Consider the following 21,729-nt stretch of genomic DNA (forward strand, 5'->3'; position numbering starts at 1 on the left):
GTTTTGCCTTTCAAGTTTTAGTACACTCACACTTTTTTACTAATACACTCACACTTTTAAGAATTGAAACGAACTTGCATTCAAGTTGGTGTTCAATTTTTCAGTTAAGAAAACAGCTGATTACATTTTTCTGCAATTATTGAACAGTTATCTATAAAATTAGTTTCAAAATAGCCGAAATATGATATAAATCTTAACTTTTCCATTTTTCCCACCATAAACAACATTTTTTCTTTAGTTTCCCGGTTACTTCAATTGTTTGCCACTTTAACCCACGCTAGGTCGTTTTCCAAGTTTTGTTCCATCGTATCTCTAGTAATGAAAAGAGTGTTTTTATTTTTAAAAAGAACCGACTTTAATGTTAGACTATGATTATGGGCCAATAATGAAACTAAAGCTTCTAATACATATGTATTATACACGGTTTGCGTCGCTTCGTTCTGCGTCTTTTTAAAATTTCTGTGATTTCGAAGTTGCGTCGTTTTTGTTTCAGTTTGCGTCGCAAATGTTTATACAAAGCTAAAACAGAAAAAGGGAATTTCCCGTTTAAGTTTAGTGCAAACTCGAAGTTGTGTATTTTTAAAATTTCTGTGACTTCGAACAGACTTTCTAAGAATTCCTTTTTATTAATTTTAACATTTTTATGTTTTTTTTTAATTATTCCCATGAATTGTTATATTTTTTAAAAGAAATTAAATATTTTGTATTGAAAAATCAATTTTTTCAGCTAAAATTATGAATTTCGGAACCAATTAAATGAAAATCAATACAAATGTATGGAAGATCGTGCTTCGTTTCGGTTTGCGTCGCGTTTCTCTAGGCCCAATTAGCGACGCAAACCGGGGTATTAGTGCATATGTATATCGACTTTAAATTCCTATAACTCCTTAACTAAGAGAGAGCAAGAATTTTAAATTTGTTGTGCTAATAATTATGTGATATTTCAACACCAAAAAAAATATTAAAATGCAAGCTGTTTCTACACTCTTAATTTATGTATTTTCCAATAAAAATTTGCAATATTTAATAAGAATTTTAGCAACACTGAATTCAACAATTTAGTCTAGCGGTTTTTTTTTAACAAATTATGTAGTGTTGCTATCACTGATGCATTAGTACTAAAATTTAGTCCGTTCTTTAAGCAACCGTGTTGGCAACGACGAGAAAATATTCATTTTAATTTATTTTGTAATACAAAAAGAAGTGTGAAAAAATTAGCAATTATTGTTAATTCTAAAGGAAATTCATACGCCAATAGAAATATTGTATTACTCAAATGTTAAATTCAGTGTTTATGTGAAAAATAACAAGTGTTTATCGGGGTGTAAATGAAAATTACAAAGTGTCCGACGACCGACAACGATAAATAAACACGGGCGAAGAAAAAGTTATTGTTGAAAAAAGGCAAGTTTATTTTTCCTCCGGAGTAGAAAAAACTAAAATCTACAAGATCAAGCATTAAAGTAATTGAATTTGTTTATAATATAAATCAGAATTGTTAAAAAAAAATAAAAATAGTTGTGTGGTAAGATGTTTCTAATTTGTTTTGTGTGTGTGTGAAAAAGTCTGCCTTCATTTCAAAAGTTGAACATAACCAAACAAAATTTCGCTGTATTTTTTTTGTGTTTTGCTTATAGAAAAAAGAGGCAGCAGACAGACAGACGTAAGGAATTTTATGGCACATTCTTAAATTTTGTTTATGTTGTGAACATTTCATTTTGTTATTGGGGTACATGATTGTTGTGCTGTTTCGTTTCGATTTCCATTGGTTTCAAATATGAAAAATTTCCGACCACACGAAAATTCCTTGCAAAACAATGCAAATTATTGGCCAACGATGTTGTCATATTGTTTTCTAATTTTAGAATCTTATAAAACAGTGTTATCCATAGAGCGTTTTATATTATATGTGGGTCAGTCATGTAACTTAAAAGTAATTAAGTTTTAAAATCTTTTCAGTAAATTAGCATTCGTATTAAACAAATAAATATGTATCTATCTCTAATCTTATGCGTTCTAAGAAATTGTTCAATTAAATTAATATATTGTTATTACATGTAACTTTTATTGTTTGTATATATTTACATCACTTACACAAAATAACAAAACATTAGTGTTGCCAGCTTACCATTTATTATACTGATTACGGTATTTAAAATTTCCAATTTCTTCATTTACTGAATAAGATCCAACTTAATTCTTAATCAATGAATTTCATATCAACCTCAAAACGTATAAATGTACATAATATGTATAAACACGAGCTTTATTTAAATGGGGACTTCCGAAAGTTTATAGCGGCCATATTGTGCGAATGTACATCTGACGAATTGGCTGTCATTAATTCTGTTTATTTTGCCTAATCACCATAGAAGGATATTGCGAACAAAAGCGAGTACAAATGGTACAATATAATAATAATGGCGGTGTGGTCCATTTCTGGATGAATGGGTACGTCAAAAAACAAATTTGTCTTATTTCGTACGATACCAATTCACATTCAAGAGCATATATACAATGAAAAAGTCACTATTTGGTGTGAACTTTGGACTGTCGGCGTCATCGGTCCATATTATATTAAGAACATCGTTGGCCAGGCTATCACCATCAATCAGCTAATTCTTTTGGTCTGAATTGGATGATACAAACGACATAAGTTTTTATCAGGAGGGTGCTACGGCCCCGAGCGAATTGAATGCATGGTATGCTTATCGGTCAAATTCGTTCTGATTTATTAGCTAAAGTCATGGAAAATGGACCTTTCGGATGCGCCACATGCAAGCTATTTCGTCGATCTTGATGTATGCCTTGTGAAGTGTTATAATAATATAAATAGGTATTCATTCCCCTTTTTTAAGATTAATATATATAACCATGAACATATTAGTTCCGTTGTTCTGTCGGTTTCACCTCGTAATTATCAAAGTTATTCGTATATGGAGACGTTTTATGAAATTACCCATCAAAAACTTTACTTAGGTTAGATTAGGTTTAGAAGGGTGTACACTAAGTGTACTTCCACCCAGAGACCTTGAGGTCCATTGTGATTCCCTTCGGTAGAGATAGATAAAGATAAATATGATAGCATTAGAATAAGCAAAAAAGAAGTCCAAAATTCCGTCTGATAAAAAGAAGAAGAAAGAAAGGAAAGATTTGTCTTTTTACGGATTTGGACCTGCCGTAGAACGTCCCTTAAATAGCCACCCTATTCCCTTAATGAAACCTAGTATGTTGCTTAGTTTGCAGCCAGCAACATTACCAAGTTCATCCAGAAATCTATTTGCTAGCCACTTAAGTCTGTGACCCTGTAGCATAGGGCAGTTGCACATAATGTGCTCTACTGTCTCTATCTCCTCTGCATCCTCACATACTCTACAGAAGTCCTGTGTGTCAGTATCCCATTTTCCCTTAAAGGCTCCAATTGAGCAATGACCGGTTATCACTCCTACTAGAATCCTGAGATTGTACCTATCCAACTCTAACAGTGTCCCAGTCGCGTTCGCATTCAGTCTTGGCCATAAGGCCCTGGACACTTTGCAATCTGGTCTACTGCACCAGGATCGATTCGTGCAGTCCCGGAATCTTTCGTAGATTACCCTGTAGTAGTGACAAATGGGTGGTCTAACAGCCCGTTCCATAGTGTCATGGTCCAAATTAGAACCATGTCTAGCAAGTTCATCTGCTACCTCGTTACCCTGTATATCACAGTGCCCTGGCACCCAACACAATCTCACTGAGTAGTGTGTCAATAGCTCCTCCAGAGCTCTCCTACAGTCCTCTACTAGGTTGGAGTGTACTAAATGACATTCCAAGGCCTTCAGTGCCGCCTGACTGTCTACATATATTGTCACTGCAGACCCCCTATTGATGTGTGTCCCTATCAACTCTGTGGCTTTCCAGATCGCGAAGATCTCTGCCTGGAAGACGCTACACTCGTTAGAGAGTCTATATGAGCGCTTGATGTCTTGGTCGACCAAATATACCCCGGCCCCCGTACCAGAATCCATTTTGGAACCGTCTGTGAAAACTGCGCACCCATCAAACAGTTGATCGGATCCAGCCCACTTATCCCTAGTGGGGAATTCTACTGGGGGTAAAAAACTTTACTTACTTAGTGCCGATTTACACCATGACTTTTAATACGTCGTTTTTTCTTAATTCCCTTTTGAAGTTGCTTTTAGTCCACATATAAATGAATGTGATATGAATAAAAGTTCAATGGCTTTGCCTGGTGGCGAACCACTAACCTCCCGTTTTCTAAATGCAAAAGTTCATTACCGACCTGTATAAAAATAAGTATGTACCTATTCTAGTAAATAAAATAAACCGTTCATTACAAAATAATGCATGTGGTAACTAGTTGCCATTACAAAAATTCACAAAATAGTATTAAAACAACAGAAATTCAGAATAATAGTGCATTTACACCGAAGCGAAATCTAGAACATGTGAGATTTCGAGCCAGATCTAGTTATTTTGACGAGATTTCCCATACAAAATGAAATCTACTTGTGACTAGATTTTAGGGAAATCTCCTCAAATCTACTCAGTAGCAAGTGATGCAATCGTGAATTTCTTAATAATGGACTAAAAAATGTAGCACTGTAGAAGTAAAATTTGACAGATACAAATAAAATAATATAAAAAGTGCGGTAAAATTTGAGTATTTGATAAATATTTTCAATGAATGCAAATATGAATAAAAGTTAAGTGATACATATACACCGGTTATGAAACATATGAAAATATAAATTATAATACTAAAAATTTACTTAATTACTGCGGGTTTTGTTAGTCAGATGTTTTCGTTATTATATGAAATCTTGCTAAATGTCAGAAAACAGCGGTGTAAACGGTATAGATTTTGACAAAGATTTCAATTCAAATGTACTAGATTTCGCATCGGTGTAAATGCGCTATACCCAGATACGTTCTACCTTTTTTATGTGAAATGGTGTATTTAAGTCTTCTGGCAACTCTTATTTAATATATCTCTCTCTATCTCTCTTTACAAATGAAACTTTGGCGGTTTATTTGTTTTGCTCTGTTGCATTTTCATACAATGACGATTTTATTGATGGCGCTAATTTCAAGTATCATTTCAAACAACAAACACTTTAATAAAACAATGACGCAACACTGATAAAATCTAATGCTTAAAAATTGCATATAATTTTGAAATATGTATAGTTTATTTTCATGACTAACAAAAAGGTGTGATTCACAAAAAAACTCTATATAAGGATGCAGAAATAACTGTACAATTAATTTTGATTGATTGTTTTTAATTTTTATATAACGTAAACATGTAGAAATGAGCTGCCAGAAGTTTATAATTATAGCATGTTAATATACTATTATTATTCGTTTAAAGTTATCCTTACGAATAAAAATACTATCAATACCACTGAATATTATGTATCATAATACAATTTCATCGTCTAAACAAAAATTGTATTATATATACTTTGAAACCAAACACTTTACATTATTAAGAGTTTTTTAAAATTTCGGCGTTTGAACTATCCTATGAAATTGTATTCGGAAAAAATTCCAATCTTTTTTTTCTAACGTCAAACCAAAAAATACATAAAACCTTTATAAAATCGAACAGTAAGCAACAAATGGATCACATCGTTACATCTATAGGTGTTTATTATACCGATGTTCGCCCTTTTTTGAGCTCTGACCTGAGTTTGATGGTCTTATTTTCCTCGGGTTTTACTTGTAAATTTTCTACAAACTCTCTCATATTTAAAAAAATACAAAAATCCTTAATTCCTTTCAATTTAAAAACATTGGGAATTTTTTTTATTTTAGAAATGCTTTAAATTTAAAAAGTGTATTGAAAAACACTAAAATCTGGAAAAGTTGGTTCTAAATATACACATTTCATAATATGTATATTAATTTGAATTAACGGTCAAATCATGAAAGTCAAAATTATTTTCAATAATACATAGGTTTATGTCCTTCAAACAAATTCTCATCTCTGTATTTAAATGTCTAGGCAAAACGTATGAAGATTTCCATATTCAACTGTCTTATAGAAATTTACATCTCATAATGAGTATTCCGAAACATTTACCCGAAAAAACAATTAAGTGGTATTTAAATACAGGATGCGTTTTTCAGTGCTATATAATTTTTCTTATTTAAATAAGATAAAAGTATGGTAACACTACTAAATATCAAAAAATTATCGATAGTTTTGCATAAAATAGCTGTTCAACCAAAACAAAAATTGATCAATTTTGTCCAATAACAAAAAAAAGATAATTAATCAATAAAAAAAAGGAAAAAGCACAAAAGAAGACCCAATTTCCCCGCATCAGAAGTGAAGTTTTTGTTAGATGCCATAAAAAATACAGCGCTACAATATAGTAAAAAACAGACAACAAAAGTTAAAAACATATGGTAGTTTATGAAACTTAAAAAACTACCATATTTAAATATCATTTATAAAAGCACTGAGAAAGTTCGTATTTAAATTGAACTTAAATATAATTCTTAATTACGAAGTCCAAAATTGGCCCTAGACTCAAAAATTACACAAGACATTGTGTAATTTTATTTATCGACTACTATTCTTAATTTCACGTCCAAATTTCTCAATAAAATCATTACTTTACATTTCAAAGGGTTCATTCCACTATATGTCCAAGCTCCTTGCGGTTTTGAATTAATTAAAATTTTGAATTTAATTAAAATAAATTTTGGTAAAACCCACAAATTCCTCCCCACGAAATGTCACCAAATTAAACTTTAAATCACCAATTTGGGTACAAATCCCCACATCTGGCAACAGTCAGTGACTGACATTATCAAAAGAGGAAAATGCAAAAGAAAAAAAAAAAAAACGTAAGATAAATAATTTCTCTCTCTCTCTTTCCAAATTTTTGCGCTGTTTTTTCTTGTGTACAAATAATTTGATTTTCGAATTTTTATTATTTTTTTTTGCAAATCAAAAGAAACAAGAACAAAATCGAAGAAACTACTTTTTAAATAAAGAATTTTATGTAGAATATTTAAGTGTTTTTAAAAGAAAGTTATAAGAAATAATTAGTAAATAATAGTGTAGAAAAGGTAGATGATTGTGGCTAAATAAATACATTTTTTTTGTGATTATTTAAAATTAAGATAATTTAAATTTGTTAACCAATGCGGTGTGTGTATGTGATGGAACCTGTGATATAATCCTTCCTCTCATTCAGTGTGTCTGACTGCCTGTCTGCCGAGTGTTTGTTTTTCTTTGCAAATCGGAGTGTTTGTTCTCCTATTTTAAATTCGTACCTATTAAACTTTTGTTAGTTAATAGGTGAAAAGTTTATAGGTAGTTTTGAAATCTTTAGTAGCAATTGCTGTGAAAAATTGGAATTTTGATAATTATTGTATGTATGCTGGTTGAGTGTATTCATATATGTATATCCAAATAAACCTTGTGGCCCAAGGTGTCTACACATAAATTTTTGTTCTATGGCAGCAGCAGCTGATTGTTGTGAGTTTTTTTTTTTTTTTGTTATTGAACGTTCCTTGATATATTCATTATTTTCTTCTTTTGTTAATGTAATTACATCAAAATATGTAATTTATTTTTATTATTATTCACACTTGAAAAATGTTTGAGTCATATTTGCTGTTGTTTGTTTTACAAATGTTTATTAATTTTATATTTTGGTCATGTTCAAAGATTTATTTAACTCTTCATAATCATTGCTTGCATTTAATGTTTTTGTTGTATTGGAATTTTGCGTCTGCGTCGGAGTCAATATTATTGATTTTTCAAATTCATTGTTGTTTTTATTATTCGCTGTAGTCGCAACTGGTGTTTTTATTATGGAAAATTCATTCATAAAATGTAGACGACAAATCAAAACATTAATATTGAACTAATAGCTTCTAAAACAAGCAAGTGTTACTACATACCATCTTATTTTCTTTAATAAATATGTGTTAATGAAATTTTTGAAAGATTCAAGTAGGTACCTATTTGAAGAAATCAGTTTTTCGAATCTTCAAAGTTATTTCACAATCATTTATTATTAATAATAAAATGAAAATTTATCGCATCCACTTTAAATTATTCAGGTCTGTCACAGAATTTGTACAAAAGAGGAAATAATTGAATGTTCCAATTCTTAACGTATTTTCTTCCTGTAACTAAAAAAAATTAGACCGAAATCTTTTAGTTTTTGTTTATATTTATATTGTTAAAAAAGAACAGTGTTTATTTGCACAAAATAATATATAAAAATGTAGGTAATTATGTGAACTGAAATTATCATCTTATTCCTAAAAAACCGTCCTACTCGTATAAATGGGAGAACATTTGTAGGACCGTCGCAAAGTGGCGCCCATAGAAAAAGTGAATATTACAGTAAATTGTCCAACGATTTCAAATATGCCACTATTATTACAATCAGATTTTTGGTTCAGAAGATATAACCCTTCAAAGTTGACTGATTTTCAGCTGTCAAAAAACAGACCAGTTTTAGGTAATTTGGACCGCTTTCAGATACAATATATCGAAAACTATATAACGGATCGTCATCATTTTTGATTCGTTGATATATCTATTTATTGTTTGCTTTGTATTTGTCCAGGTAAATCGATATTTACCAACTTTGATGGAAAATAAAAAACTATCAATTTCTTTATTTGACATAATTTCAAAATAAGATCTTTGATTATTCCTTTACCTAATGCAAAAATGTCCAGCTGCCCGTTCTTGCCCCATTTTTTGCTAGAGGTAATATTTTGAAAAAAGACATGGTTCTAAAAGTGGCATTGCCCATTGTTAGCTATGACCTTTTTCCCATCTTTTTGTCAACATAAAGCGTATACTAGAGACAGTGTTCGGCTTCGATCGAAACAAATAGTAGTCAAGGGTGGCAAGGTCTGAACTAAAAAGTGGGTGAGGCAAAACTTCTCAACCACTTTATTTTAAATACTTTATAACAGTCATTGTTACATGTGGCCGAGTGTTGTCATGATGGAATATTACAATTTCATGTCTGGCCACATATTGTGTGCGCTTTTCGGCCAATGGTCGCTTCAAACGAATCAGTTGCGTTCAGCAGCTCATAATAAAATATGTATTGGTTCAAGAATGATTGTGGGTTACTGCTAATAATCAAGCATTGACAAGAAAATTGCAACCCTGATATTAAACACCTATATTTCATTTAATTTCAGATATTTAACGACTTTATTGATCTCTACGCAATCTACCTCTTATTGGATTTCCAAACAAATAAAAATAAAGATAAATTACAATTAAACTTAAACATCATTATCACATAAATTAACACGACGTTATTTCATATTAAACAAAACATAATACAGGAAAACGACAGCACAACAACAAGAAAAGAAAGAAAATAATTTGATTCCCGCTCTTGCTAAACACAGCATGAACAAAAGTGATGGGCGGGTTCCTGGATAAGCCTAAAACTGCTAAACACAATGACAGCGGCGAAGGTAATAAATTACACTTCGGCGTCAGCTCCATGCAGGGCTGGCGGTGTGAAATGGAAGATGCTTACTATGCATGCACTGGTCTCGGCGAAAGTCTAAATGACTGGTCATTTTTTGCTGTCTTCGATGGTCATGCCGGCTGTAAAGTATCAGAGCATTGTGCCAAGCATCTGTTAAATAGTATTGTCAACACACCAGAGTTCCAGAGCGGCGATCATGTAAAAGGCATACGCACCGGTTTCCTGCATATTGACGAAGAGATGCGCAGGCTGCCCGAGCTCAACTTAAATGCTGGGAAATGCGGTGGCACCACAGCCGTCTGTGCATTCGTTTCTCCCACCCAGATGTATATAGCAAATTGTGGTGATTCGCGTGCAGTTTTGTGTCGCCAAGGCACCCCGGTCTTTGCCACTCAAGATCACAAGCCCGTGTTGCCCGTGGAAAAGGAACGTATTTGTAATGCCGGCGGCAGTGTCATGATCAAACGTGTCAATGGCACTCTGGCGGTTTCGAGAGCTTTGGGCGATTACGATTTTAAAAATGTCAAAGAAAAGGGACAATGTGAACAATTGGTTTCGCCAGAGCCGGAAATATTCTGTCAAGGTCGTCAGGACACTGATGAGTTTCTCGTTTTAGCTTGTGATGGCATCTGGGATGTTATGAGTAACGAAGACGTCTGCAGTTTTATACACTCGAGGCTGAAAATCACCGATGATTTGGTGACCATAGCAAACCAAGTCGTAGACACATGTTTGCATAAGGTAAGTTTTCATAAAAATTAAATAATTTTAAAGTTAATTTGTTTCTTTCTACATACATGCATATTTTTGTTTTGTTTTACAGGGCAGCCGAGATAATATGAGCATCATTATAATAGCTTTCCCTGGAGCACCTAAACCTACCGAAGAAGCGTTAGAAGCCGATATACGGCTGGAGGAAGAAATTGAAAAAATTACAAGAGGTTGTTTAAAAAGTATATTTTGTTATTGAATTACATACATTTTTAACATTAATATTTGATATAGCCAATGCAAACAGACAGGCAAACAGTTTGCTCTTATATTTTGCTCATATAAAACTCATTAATCCTACACTATTTAGGTTAAATAGGTCGTTAGTCAAATATGTTGTTTTCTGAAATTAAAAGACAATTCCTTATATTCCTCTGTGCTAGTCTGAAAACTCGAGGGTTTATTCCAAATCGACAGACTCCACATAATGGATCTAAAATGTTTTTCAATTTAAATCATATAATTTTTTCCCACTTAGAATCTCAAATCTGAATAACCGAAATAATAAGCTTCCGATTCGAACATAATGTTAGTACTAAAACCAAAAAAATTATCTTTAAAAACATAAGGAAGCTCCCGATACAGTATTATTATCTCACAAATTTTATACTTTTGCCATATATTAAATGTTTATTCAAACGGAAATAAGAAAGTGAAAGCGAAAGTAAATTTTGTTTGTAAAATGACTGCCAAAGATAATATTATTAAACATGATTGATTGATAGATTGATCTAAATCATTGTTATTGAAATATTGAATTAATTGTTTTTGTTAAACTATTTTTAGTTGTTATTTTTCTATTTTTGAAAAAATAAAAAATACTCATATCATTTTGTTATAATTAAGAGCTTAATTTCCTTAGAGATTTTAATCATATTAGTGAAACTAATTAGAACATGGCTTACAAGTAAATTACTCAATGTTTAGTGCATGTTGGAACAAATTTATTACAATAATACAATAATAATTTACTACTATTAGATAGATAAACTTATGTGAATTGTAGAAAAACTGAAACCAATGTTGTTAAAAACAATAATAGATTTTAAAATTATTAGCTAAGTAGATATGACAGCCTTAAAGTTTAAACTGATATTATCAATCGAGTTAAGTAGACAACATTTTTATAATTTTCTGATTTTCATATTCGAAAAATAGATTTTTTTTAAAGCCATTTAAATTTTATAAAAAATGTGTGGAACTTAATGTGACTGGCATTCAAAAGAATCTTTAACCTAGTAATACTGCTAATGCACAAAACCATATACATTAGCTGAATATTAGTACTAGAGGTGCAATATACATACAGTGACTTACAGCTTATTTGATGCAGGTAAAATTATTTTAGAAAATCGAATATTTGTCAATGTTCGTTCAATTTATCTAACAAATTTTTTATAAAATGTAATGATATATGCCCTGTTAAAATGCTGAGGAAGAAAATATTAATGAAAAAAAAATTTTCTGCTTAAAATACCAAATACCAATACCAAAATAACAGGACATACATCATTACATTTTATAAAAAATGTGTAAGATAAATTCAATGAACATTGACAAATTTTCGATTTTCTAAAATAATTTTACCTGCATCAAATAAGCTGTGAGTCACTGTATATATTCAATATAATATTTTAAAAAACACTAAAACACACGAGATATCTCCATGTAATTCAATAAACATTTTTGATAATTTGCTCTTATAAATGTCATCTATTATCAAATATGAAAGAATTGAAAATAGTGTTTATGTTTTTGTTGTACAAAATACGACTAATATTACTAATTAAAAAAACACAAGAGTGCGTGCTATATTCGACTGTGCCGAATCTTATATATCCTTCACCATAGTATACTTGCAAGATAAATATTAAAAAAAATTTGTGGGCCGATATTCTCGATTTTAAATAGCGAACTGAGCTGGACTACAGCTGATATACTCATGTGTGTAAGGCTTCGGAAAGTCGATTTCAACAGACAGGCGGATATTGCTATATTAACTCCGCTATCTATAACGATCCAGAATATATATATATTTTATGGGATCGCAAATGAAAAATGTTCTGGAAGGAATTTCTATATTATGATTTATTCTTGCAACAAAGAATACAAAATTAATCGACAATTAAGCGGTGGATAACTGAAAGGGCAACACTGCCCCTATCAACAGGCATCTGTCAGTTGACTCCTGTCAAAATTTGAACAAACTGCGTCATTTAGTTTGTGTTTGACAGCCATTAATATCAGACCATCTCGTGATTTGAGGAGAAATTGAAAAAAAAAATTGAATTTGCTCATTAAGCATTATTTTTTCGGAAAAAAACCATCACTCATATCAAGGTTAATAAGCTACATAATTACTATGGGAACTCTTCACCATCAATTTCAATGGTAACAAGTAAGAGAGCTATGTATATTCGGCAGTGCCGAATCTTATATATCCTTCACCAAATTATACTTTAAAAAAATTTAAATACATTTATAGGTAAACATTTTTTTCCATTTTTATAAAATTTTTTTTATTTAATTTTTAAAAAAAATATTTTGGAAAAAGAATTTGACAAAAAAAGTTTTGGTGAAAAAAAAATAGGGTTAAAAAATATTTTTCCCGATTTTGACCCATTGTAGGTCCAACTTACTATAGCCTTATATACATCGTTGCAATGGACTTTCAAATATCTATCATTAGATATCCATATTGTCTATATTAATGATTTAGTAATCCAGATATAGATCAAAAATAGGCCAAAAATCGAGGTTGTTTTTTCCTTATATCTCAGCCATTTGTGGTCCGATTTAGTCGATTTTAAATAGCAACCGAGCCGGAAGAATTCCCGTTATATTGGTGTATGAATTATGTACATATGTATGTGAGTTATTTGGGGGCTACGGAAAGTTGATTTCAACATACAGATGGACATGGCTATATCGATTCCGCTATATATAACGATCCAGAATATACATATATACTTTGTGGGGTCGCAAATGAAAAATGTAGAAATTACAAACGGAATGACAAACTTGGCACTCATGGTGAAGGGTATAAAAAAGTGGTTTACCGGAACCAATTGAGTTGGTGTTGACCGATTGGATATTGAATGTGCGAGAGATTATGGAAGTCATAGGCATCTCACATGACTCTGTGGTTTCAATTTTGAATGATCACTTGGGTATGAGAAAGCTTTCTGCAAGATGGCTGCCGCGTTTGCTCACAATCGGGTGCACAAAAGTGTACACACATGTGCAGTTTCCATGGCAAAATTAGGCTACGAAATGCTCCCTCTTCTGTCCTATTTTCCGGATTTAGACCCGAGTGACTATTTATTGTTTGTCTCAGCGGGAAGAGATTTGACTTCAACAATTAAATCATCTCACAACTAAATACCTATTTTGATGACCTCGACCAAACTCTATTTTTTTTTTTGAAAGGATAAAAAAATTGGAGAAACTTTGGCATAGAGCTCAAAGGAGACTACGTTGTTTATTGAAATAAATATTGGTTAAATTGATAAAAATATAGATTTTTACGTGGTAACCCTTTTTTCGTCAAATGTTTCAACAAACTAAGATGTGAACTCATCTTAATTCTAAAAATTCATTTAATATTAATTTTGAAAAAAAAATTCACACAACAAAAACCGTTAACACAAATTAATTGGTGTTCATTCCGTTTATTTTATTAGATTAGATTTAGTACAAAATTTACCTTAATATTTTTCTAAAAACTAGATTTTTTCTGAATATACAATGATAAAATACTTCCATAAAATAAATAATAGTATGTAGTAATATAGAGTAGATAAAATAGTTAGTAGAATAATTGTTTTTAATTAACAAACAGTTTAATTGTTTTAAAAAGTTCATTCATTTGAAGTAATTTCAAATTAATAAATATAATCATGTTTTTTTTTGACTTCATCAACTAAAAAAAGAAAACAACCTAAACAAATATTAGCTATAATCAACTTTAAATAAAAATATACACATTACGTTTGTCTATTATTATTGTTACAGATAAAGGCTAATTTAAAGATAAGCGTAAACAAAAGCAATCGCAAAAATCTAATATTTAATAACACCATTTAACTTTACATACATACATTCATTTGTACATTCACATATAATTACAATACAACCATAAAACAAATTAGCTAAGAACTTAAATTTAATATGGAATTGATATAAAAAATTAATGAAATTAAAACAAACAAAATATGTATTAAAAATAAAACATTATGATAATTGACATTATGAAAAATGACTACTAAAAGAAACCCATGATTATCAAAAAGTAACCAAAGAATGAACTTATGAAATGAATATAAATAAAACATTACCATTAACAAGAGATAATAATAATAAGTTTTATACAATTATTATAAAATATAATAATAATGAATTGAAAACTTACATAGTTTGTGCATTATTTTTTGTATAATAAAACATAAATAAATGTAAAGTTTTGTAAAACCTTATGCTCACAGTAATGAAATGTGTATATTTAAACATAAATTCAAAAAAAAGAAAATAATTTAGTGCAAAATAAATAATAATGATTGATGATAATTACTTTAACTGTCTCCTCATTAGTTTTAATACTCGAAATGATTAAATCAAAATCTAAATTGTAATATTTAATTTAGTAAATAAAACAATTTATAATAATAATATACAAATTTTGTATAAATATTTTTCAAATATTCTATTCAGCTCATTTCAATTATCAAACATTTCAAAAAACAGAATTATGTTTATACATTTGCATTATTTTCATTTGTTTTTCTTTCCATTATTCAACAAATGTATTTTCAAATTCATATTTTTCTTTACGTTTTAATGTTCAAAGTTGTTTAGCTGTTTTGAAAACCACAACAATTACTTAATGACCTGTTTCACGATGTCGAAAGAAAAATGAAAGAAATTTTTTTTTATAAAAACTATTGGAAAGAATTTTATGGACTCATTTTTCTTTCGACATAGTGGAACAGGCAGTAAAAAAAAACCAAAAAAAAAAAACAGACCAAATAAAAAAATCGTATTAATTAAAATGAAAAGTGTGAGCATAAGGTATGTTTATATAATTTTTATATCTAAATAATTATGGCTATTTATTTTATATCAATCTGAACTTACTAAAATGAATTTTGAATATTTTTGTTTTTTGTCAAATCACTTGAACAATAATTCAATTGTAATAAATTGTTTTAATTTTATTAGTTTTATTTTCAAACATAATTTATCAATTAGACCCATCAGCATGTGCAAATGTAAACACACCAAAACATTTACAAGCAACCAATCAACATATTCTCTTCTACACCACAATTTCTTTTTTGTAATGTTAAAAAAAAAACTAAAATAGTTTTGAATAGTTTTTTTTTTATAAAATAATGAATGCTTGAGCTCTAAATATTCAAACAACAAGTGTAAAATAATTATTTTTAGGTAGTTAAATTATTATACAATAGTTTATTTTATACACATATTTGTTTTATGTTTTTACTAATCTTTACGTTTATTTTCTTTTTTATTTTCTTCTTACAGAGGAAATTGAAGGTTTTGAGATCCTAAATTATTGTGAATTACTGGTAGCTTTAAGAGATAGAAATATTGAGGGTCTTCCACCTGGTGGCGGTTTACAGTCAAAGTAAGTTTTATTTATTTTTTGCCAACATTGTTACATTTTCAATATGACTTTAATTTTTGAATATTTCCCATTTCCTTTTAGGTATCATTTAATAGAGCGAATATTTAAAGAAATTTTCCCCGAAAAAAACTGTGAAGTACGCAATTATTTTTATAATTGTTGAATTTTATTTACTTACATACATACATATTTATTTATTTAATTGATTATTTGATTATTTATTATTATTGCTTTTTAGATTTTAGATTAATAATGCTTTAGCTTGGTTTGTTGTTATAATTTACCGCTGTTTTGTTAATGGAAACTGAAAATGATTTATGGCATAATATTTGTGTAATCCCACTAAGAAACCAAAAAGCTCTTAAAGGAATGGACCTAAACTTTCATTTGAGTAAAAAAAAAAATTTAAAAAGGGGTCCCATTTTGGAAAAAATTTTAGATTTTGCAAAAAAAATCAAAAATTTCATATTTTGAGTTACAAAACATTTATTTTGATAGACAAAACTCGCATCCCACTAAGCGACCAAATAGGTGGTCCTCAAGGAAATATCTTAGCTTTAATTTTTTTTTTAAAAAAGGGCCCATTTTGAAAAAAAAGTCAAAAAAGTTTTTGATTTTGGAAAAAAAAATATTAAAATTTTTTATTTTTTTTTTAATATTTTTTCGAAAGATTGAAGAAATAGCTATCTAAACTATTTGGGACACATTTTGCTAAGAACAATAGGTAATAAGTTACATGGATGAGAAAAATCACATGTTTGGCCAAAATGTCAAATTGTTTAATTGCCAAAATGTCATGTTTGACCGATCTTGTTGAAAAATTGTGTCTGAATTACTATCCAATAGGTCTAACCTTTTATTAAAAAAATATATTTTTTAAAGAACACTTTTGTAAATTATAGTTTACAAAAGTTTTTCAAAAAGGACTAATAAATTTCCCTTTTTTATAAAGTACTTTTTTATTTATAAAAATATACTTTTTTCTTTTTTTTAAAATTATTTTCAAAAGTTTTCTTTAAATACTTTTTAAAATAAACTAAATACTTTTTTAAATAAACTACTGTTTTTGAGAAAGTACTTTTAAAAAAGTTACCTTATTAAAAAGGTACTTTTTTAAGAAAGTTACAAAAATCATTGTAACTTTCTTAAAATGTTTAAGCAATCTTTTTTTAAATAATAGCTGCAATATTTGAAATTAATGTCAAATTACCTTTTAGCGAAATTGCTATTTTACACCGTAGTAAATCATGTTGTTTTTATTTACCGAACACCAATACATATATGAATGTGAAATATTGTAAAACCATCCAGCAAAACAGCTCGAAAGAATTGAGGAAAACTTAGCCATGTAACGGATATTATGTTTGCGAGTAGATAATTGTCATGGAGCTACTTCGTCATAATGTCTCCGCTATATTGAAGGTTATAGGTCGCAAAAATCATTTATTTATCATTTATTATCTTAGGTGTTCAAAAGTAATTACAAAACGAGTGGAGCATTTTCACATTATAGAAGTTTAATCAACAAGAATTCTACAAAATCGTTTTCTGTCACAAATATTATTGTTGTATGCGCATCATTTCAGTTTCCAATTAAACACCATAAAATTAGTACATTTAAAGTTTGTTAAAAGTTTATTTATTCTTATTTTTTTAAATTTACAGTTCGAATCTCTACAAGAATGAATTAAATTTGTTAAATTTTAAACGAATATATATCTGATCGGAAGATAATCAGTTTAGCACAAAGAAAATTCAAAAGTTCTTTTAAGCGGGCAAGAACTTTTGACAACAATAGGTTCTAAAGATTTTAAGCTGCAGGTGTCTGTCGTTATGTCCTTTATGGATTCATAAATCATGGAAGTAGTAGATGTACTTTAAATCGTTTGATTGATCGTGTCCTTATATTCCGATCAAACTGCATAATCCTACAAATATCCCTAAATATTAAACTAAAAAATTGTACTAAATTTGTAGCTCAAATTCCGTTTAGAGGGTGCTGTGGCTTAATTGGGTTCGATTCCCAGCCACTGCCAATCAACAACATCAGTTTATAATAATTATTAGTTTACTAATAACTAATATTTATTACAGCGCCCTCCTTCGGTGGTATAACACTAAAACGCTACCGAAGTAAAATAACTAAATAAATGTTGTTGGCTTGATTAATGCGCCATCTCACCACCAGAGGCGCTTCAACCTGCACTAATAACAAACATAACGCGCAATTGCAGAGTTGTCAATTAAAAGCTTTTCTCCTCCTTTCACCACCTTTTCTTCTACACTCTATCCCCTTTCCTAAGAAAGTAATACAAACGTATATAGGCATATTAATTGTCTGAGTGTTACTTCTCTTTTTTTTTTAAAAAAACTAAAAAATTGTACTAAATTTTGTAGCTCAACTTCCGTTTCTGAGATAAAACTGATTCCCTTTTTGGCTGTCGAATTTGTGTGCGTTACTTTATCTTGGTGTTGATTAAATACAACCGTTTGTTGGCCTTTTAATTTTTCCGCTATTTGTATAAATTTTAGAATTTTTTAATTCTAAATCAAAATTTGCTATTTTTCGAAATTGAGTCTAAAAAAAAATTACAACTTATCCCAAATATTGTGTGCCACTGGGAAAATAATAATACAACTCTTAAATTGAAAATAGCACCAGTCCCAAAAACTCAGCACTTTGGAATTTGACTTGAATGCAAATGTAATTATATTTTAAACTTAAAAAATATTTGAAAAAATTAAATATTTTTCAAACACAAAAAAAAAGCTTGAATTTATGTTTCCTTTTTACTGGAGAATGCTATTGAAATAAAGTGTAATACAACTGTAATTCAATTGCTTGACTATAAGTCAAGGCTTGAATTACAATTGCTTTCAACTTTAGTTCCAGTAAAAATGGTTATTGGGCAGAGTTTACAAAAATCGTACCCAGTAAGCATTTTTGCTGAAATTCAAGTGTAAAACAAGTTGAATTCCAGTCATACATTCAAACTTCAAGGGTTGAGATACAACTACACTTGATTTCATTAGCATTCAACAATTCTGTTTTTATACCCTTCACCTTCGTGAGAAGGGTATATATAAGTTTGTCATTCCGTTTGTAATTTCTACATTTTTCATTTCCGACCCTATAAAATATATATATTCTGGATCCTTATAGATAGCGGAGTCGATTAAGCCATGTCCGTCTGTCTGTTGAAATCAATTTTCTGAAGACCCCAGATATCTTCGGGATCCAAATCTTCAATAATTCTGACAGACATGCTTTCGAGAAGTTTGCTATTTAAAATCGGTCCATAAATAACGGAGATATGAGCAAAAAACCGGGACAACCTCGATTTTTGACCAATTTTTGACCTATATCTGGATTACTAAGTCATTAATATAGACAATATGGATATCTAATGATAGATATTTCAAAGTCCATTGCAACGATGGGTCAAAATCGGGAAAAATATTTTTTAACCCGAATTTTTTTTGTCATACATTTTTTTCTCAAAAAAAAATTTAAAAAAAAATGTTTTTAAAAAATTTGGAAGAAAATTTTTTTAAAATATACTCTAGAGAATATGAAAGAACATATTTTGTTTGTTCTTCTATCATCATTTCGTGCAGAATTTGTTAATACATACTACCAGATGTCGGTTTTAAGTTTAAACAAATTTGATTATTTATTAAAATTTGTGATTTGAACTGTATTTATATTATTTATTACATATGAAAATTATTATTTTTTTATTTTAAGTTCTATTTATGAATTGTTTTCAATTGTACAAGAAATTATTAAAACAAAACCATATACTTTATAATAATTTAAAAATAGAGGTGTGGGCATGTTTTTGAAAAAAAAAAAATAAGAAATATACAAAGAAATTGAATATAAAAATCTCTTTATTATTATTATTTGCTTAAACTATTTTAAAAAAAAAAACAATATATGGCTTATTATTTATTAGTTGCTGTTTTAACTACAATATGTATGAGACTAACTAACTTCTATCCTTATGAAATGTTTTAACAATTGTATGTGTTTTCTATATTTACAGACTGCATCACATTGAAATCCGGTTAAATATTTTAATTGATAAAGTTCAAATTTAATTAAAACAAAAAACAAAACAAAAATAAGAAAAATACAAACAAAAAAAAAAAACAAAAAACTAATGTCAACAACAACCAAATACCACAACAACAACATAACAAAAACCTACAATATTTTACATAAAACAACAAAAAAAACTGTTTCTAAACTTCATCAGCAACAAATTCACTCAACAACAACAACAAAAAAGTCTAAACAAAATCTATACAAATTAATAATTTAAACTAAACTATAAATTTTTTTTACAATTCGTCATCGTCGTTTAAGTTTTAATTATAATTTTTGTGTTTTTATTTTTTAGCCAGCCAGCTGTTAACGTTAAGGAGTTAAACAAAAAGAAAAAACCAATACTTAAACTTAATTAATTATTTAATACAATAAGTTTTTAAGTTTCGTTCTTTATTTTACAAGTAATTAAATCTTCTTTTTTTATTTTTATATTTAAAAAAACAAACAAAAAATACCAATCAATACATTAAACACACCAAATTACCAACCAACCCAACCATCATTGATTGCAATACACCAAAGGCAATTGTATGAGAATGCCAAATTTTATTAAAATTTTATTCTTGAAAAGAAAACAATTTAACAAATAATTGTAATTTTTCAATTCGGTAGCTTTGGAATTTTATAAGTTTTTTAAAAGTTCTCATTACTACAATGTTGAGTGTATTGCAGAAATACCCCTTCCCGCCCCAAAACACCAAACACTCACACAAACACAGTTAAAAAACATAAAAAAAAGTAAAACTAAAACACAATTTATAATCTGTACTTGTAAGTTAAATCTAGGATTCATACATTTAAAAAAAGGGAAACAAACACAATATTTAAAAACAAAAAGAAAAAAACCTAAGAACTAAAAACAACTATATATTATAGCACACACAGGGATTCCTTGAATTTTATACTTTATTTTTCTTTACATTTTCATTAAAAACTATTTTTTTAACGCTCCAAACTCAACCCGCAACTTGTTGAAATGAGTGACACAGTTTATTTTTCCAAAGTAAACTTTTGTCTTGTATGAGTTAGTTTTATTTTTATTTTTATAATATCAACGTACTACTACTAATTATTATTATTATTATTACAAATTAATTAATTTTTAGTTCATAAAAAGGAGTTCCATTTATTTCTTTTCTTTATTTAAATCTGAAATAATTTTTATGTTTTTTTTTTTCATTTTATGTATGTTTTGTTTTTCTTTTTTATTGTAACGTGACTCTAGTTCTTTTTGTGTATTAAATAAAATAATTCATTGTTTTTTGTTTTATATGTAAAACCTATACAACTTTTATTATTTAAAAAAAAAATGTTTTTTTTTATACGCCACTATTTTTTTTATCACTTTTTAATGGTTTAACTTTTCCTGTTTTCCTCAACAACTCTAATTGATTTCTATTAATTGTAAGCCTTATTAAAACCACAAACTTATATTCCTACAAAATAGAAAGAGAAAAAACTTAATTGAAGGTGAAAAATAATTTTACACTTTTTTCCAAAACCTAAGCTAAAGAAAAAAAATTCAAAAAAAAAACAAACAAAAACAAAAAACCTATTTGTAAATTATAAAAAAGGAGAAGTAAAAAATCGATTATAAAAAAATATATGCTCGAGTTTGTAGTAAATGTTGAAAATCCTTCTTTTTTTTTGTTGAATTTCCCGTAGATAACAAATCCACCATTTAATAATAACAATAAAAT

At 28.8% G+C, this 21,729-nt stretch overlaps 1 protein-coding gene across 1 annotated transcript; it reads left to right on the plus strand.

The window, feature by feature from the left end:
• Window positions 1-1,141: 1,141 nt before the first annotated feature.
• On the plus strand, window positions 1,142-21,663 carry alph (alphabet). Its single transcript, XM_065498115.1, has 6 exons — window positions 1,142-1,404; window positions 9,196-10,238; window positions 10,321-10,438; window positions 15,813-15,915; window positions 15,997-16,051; window positions 19,965-21,663. The coding sequence occupies exons 2-6, from the start codon at window positions 9,426-9,428 to the stop codon at window positions 19,977-19,979; spliced, it is 1,104 nt and encodes a 367-aa protein (XP_065354187.1). The 5' UTR covers window positions 1,142-1,404; window positions 9,196-9,425; the 3' UTR covers window positions 19,980-21,663.
• Window positions 21,664-21,729: the final 66 nt, after the last annotated feature.

Source organism: Calliphora vicina, chromosome 1 (genome assembly GCF_958450345.1).
Source record: "Calliphora vicina chromosome 1, idCalVici1.1, whole genome shotgun sequence".
Taxonomy (NCBI): Eukaryota; Metazoa; Arthropoda; class Insecta; order Diptera; family Calliphoridae; genus Calliphora; species Calliphora vicina.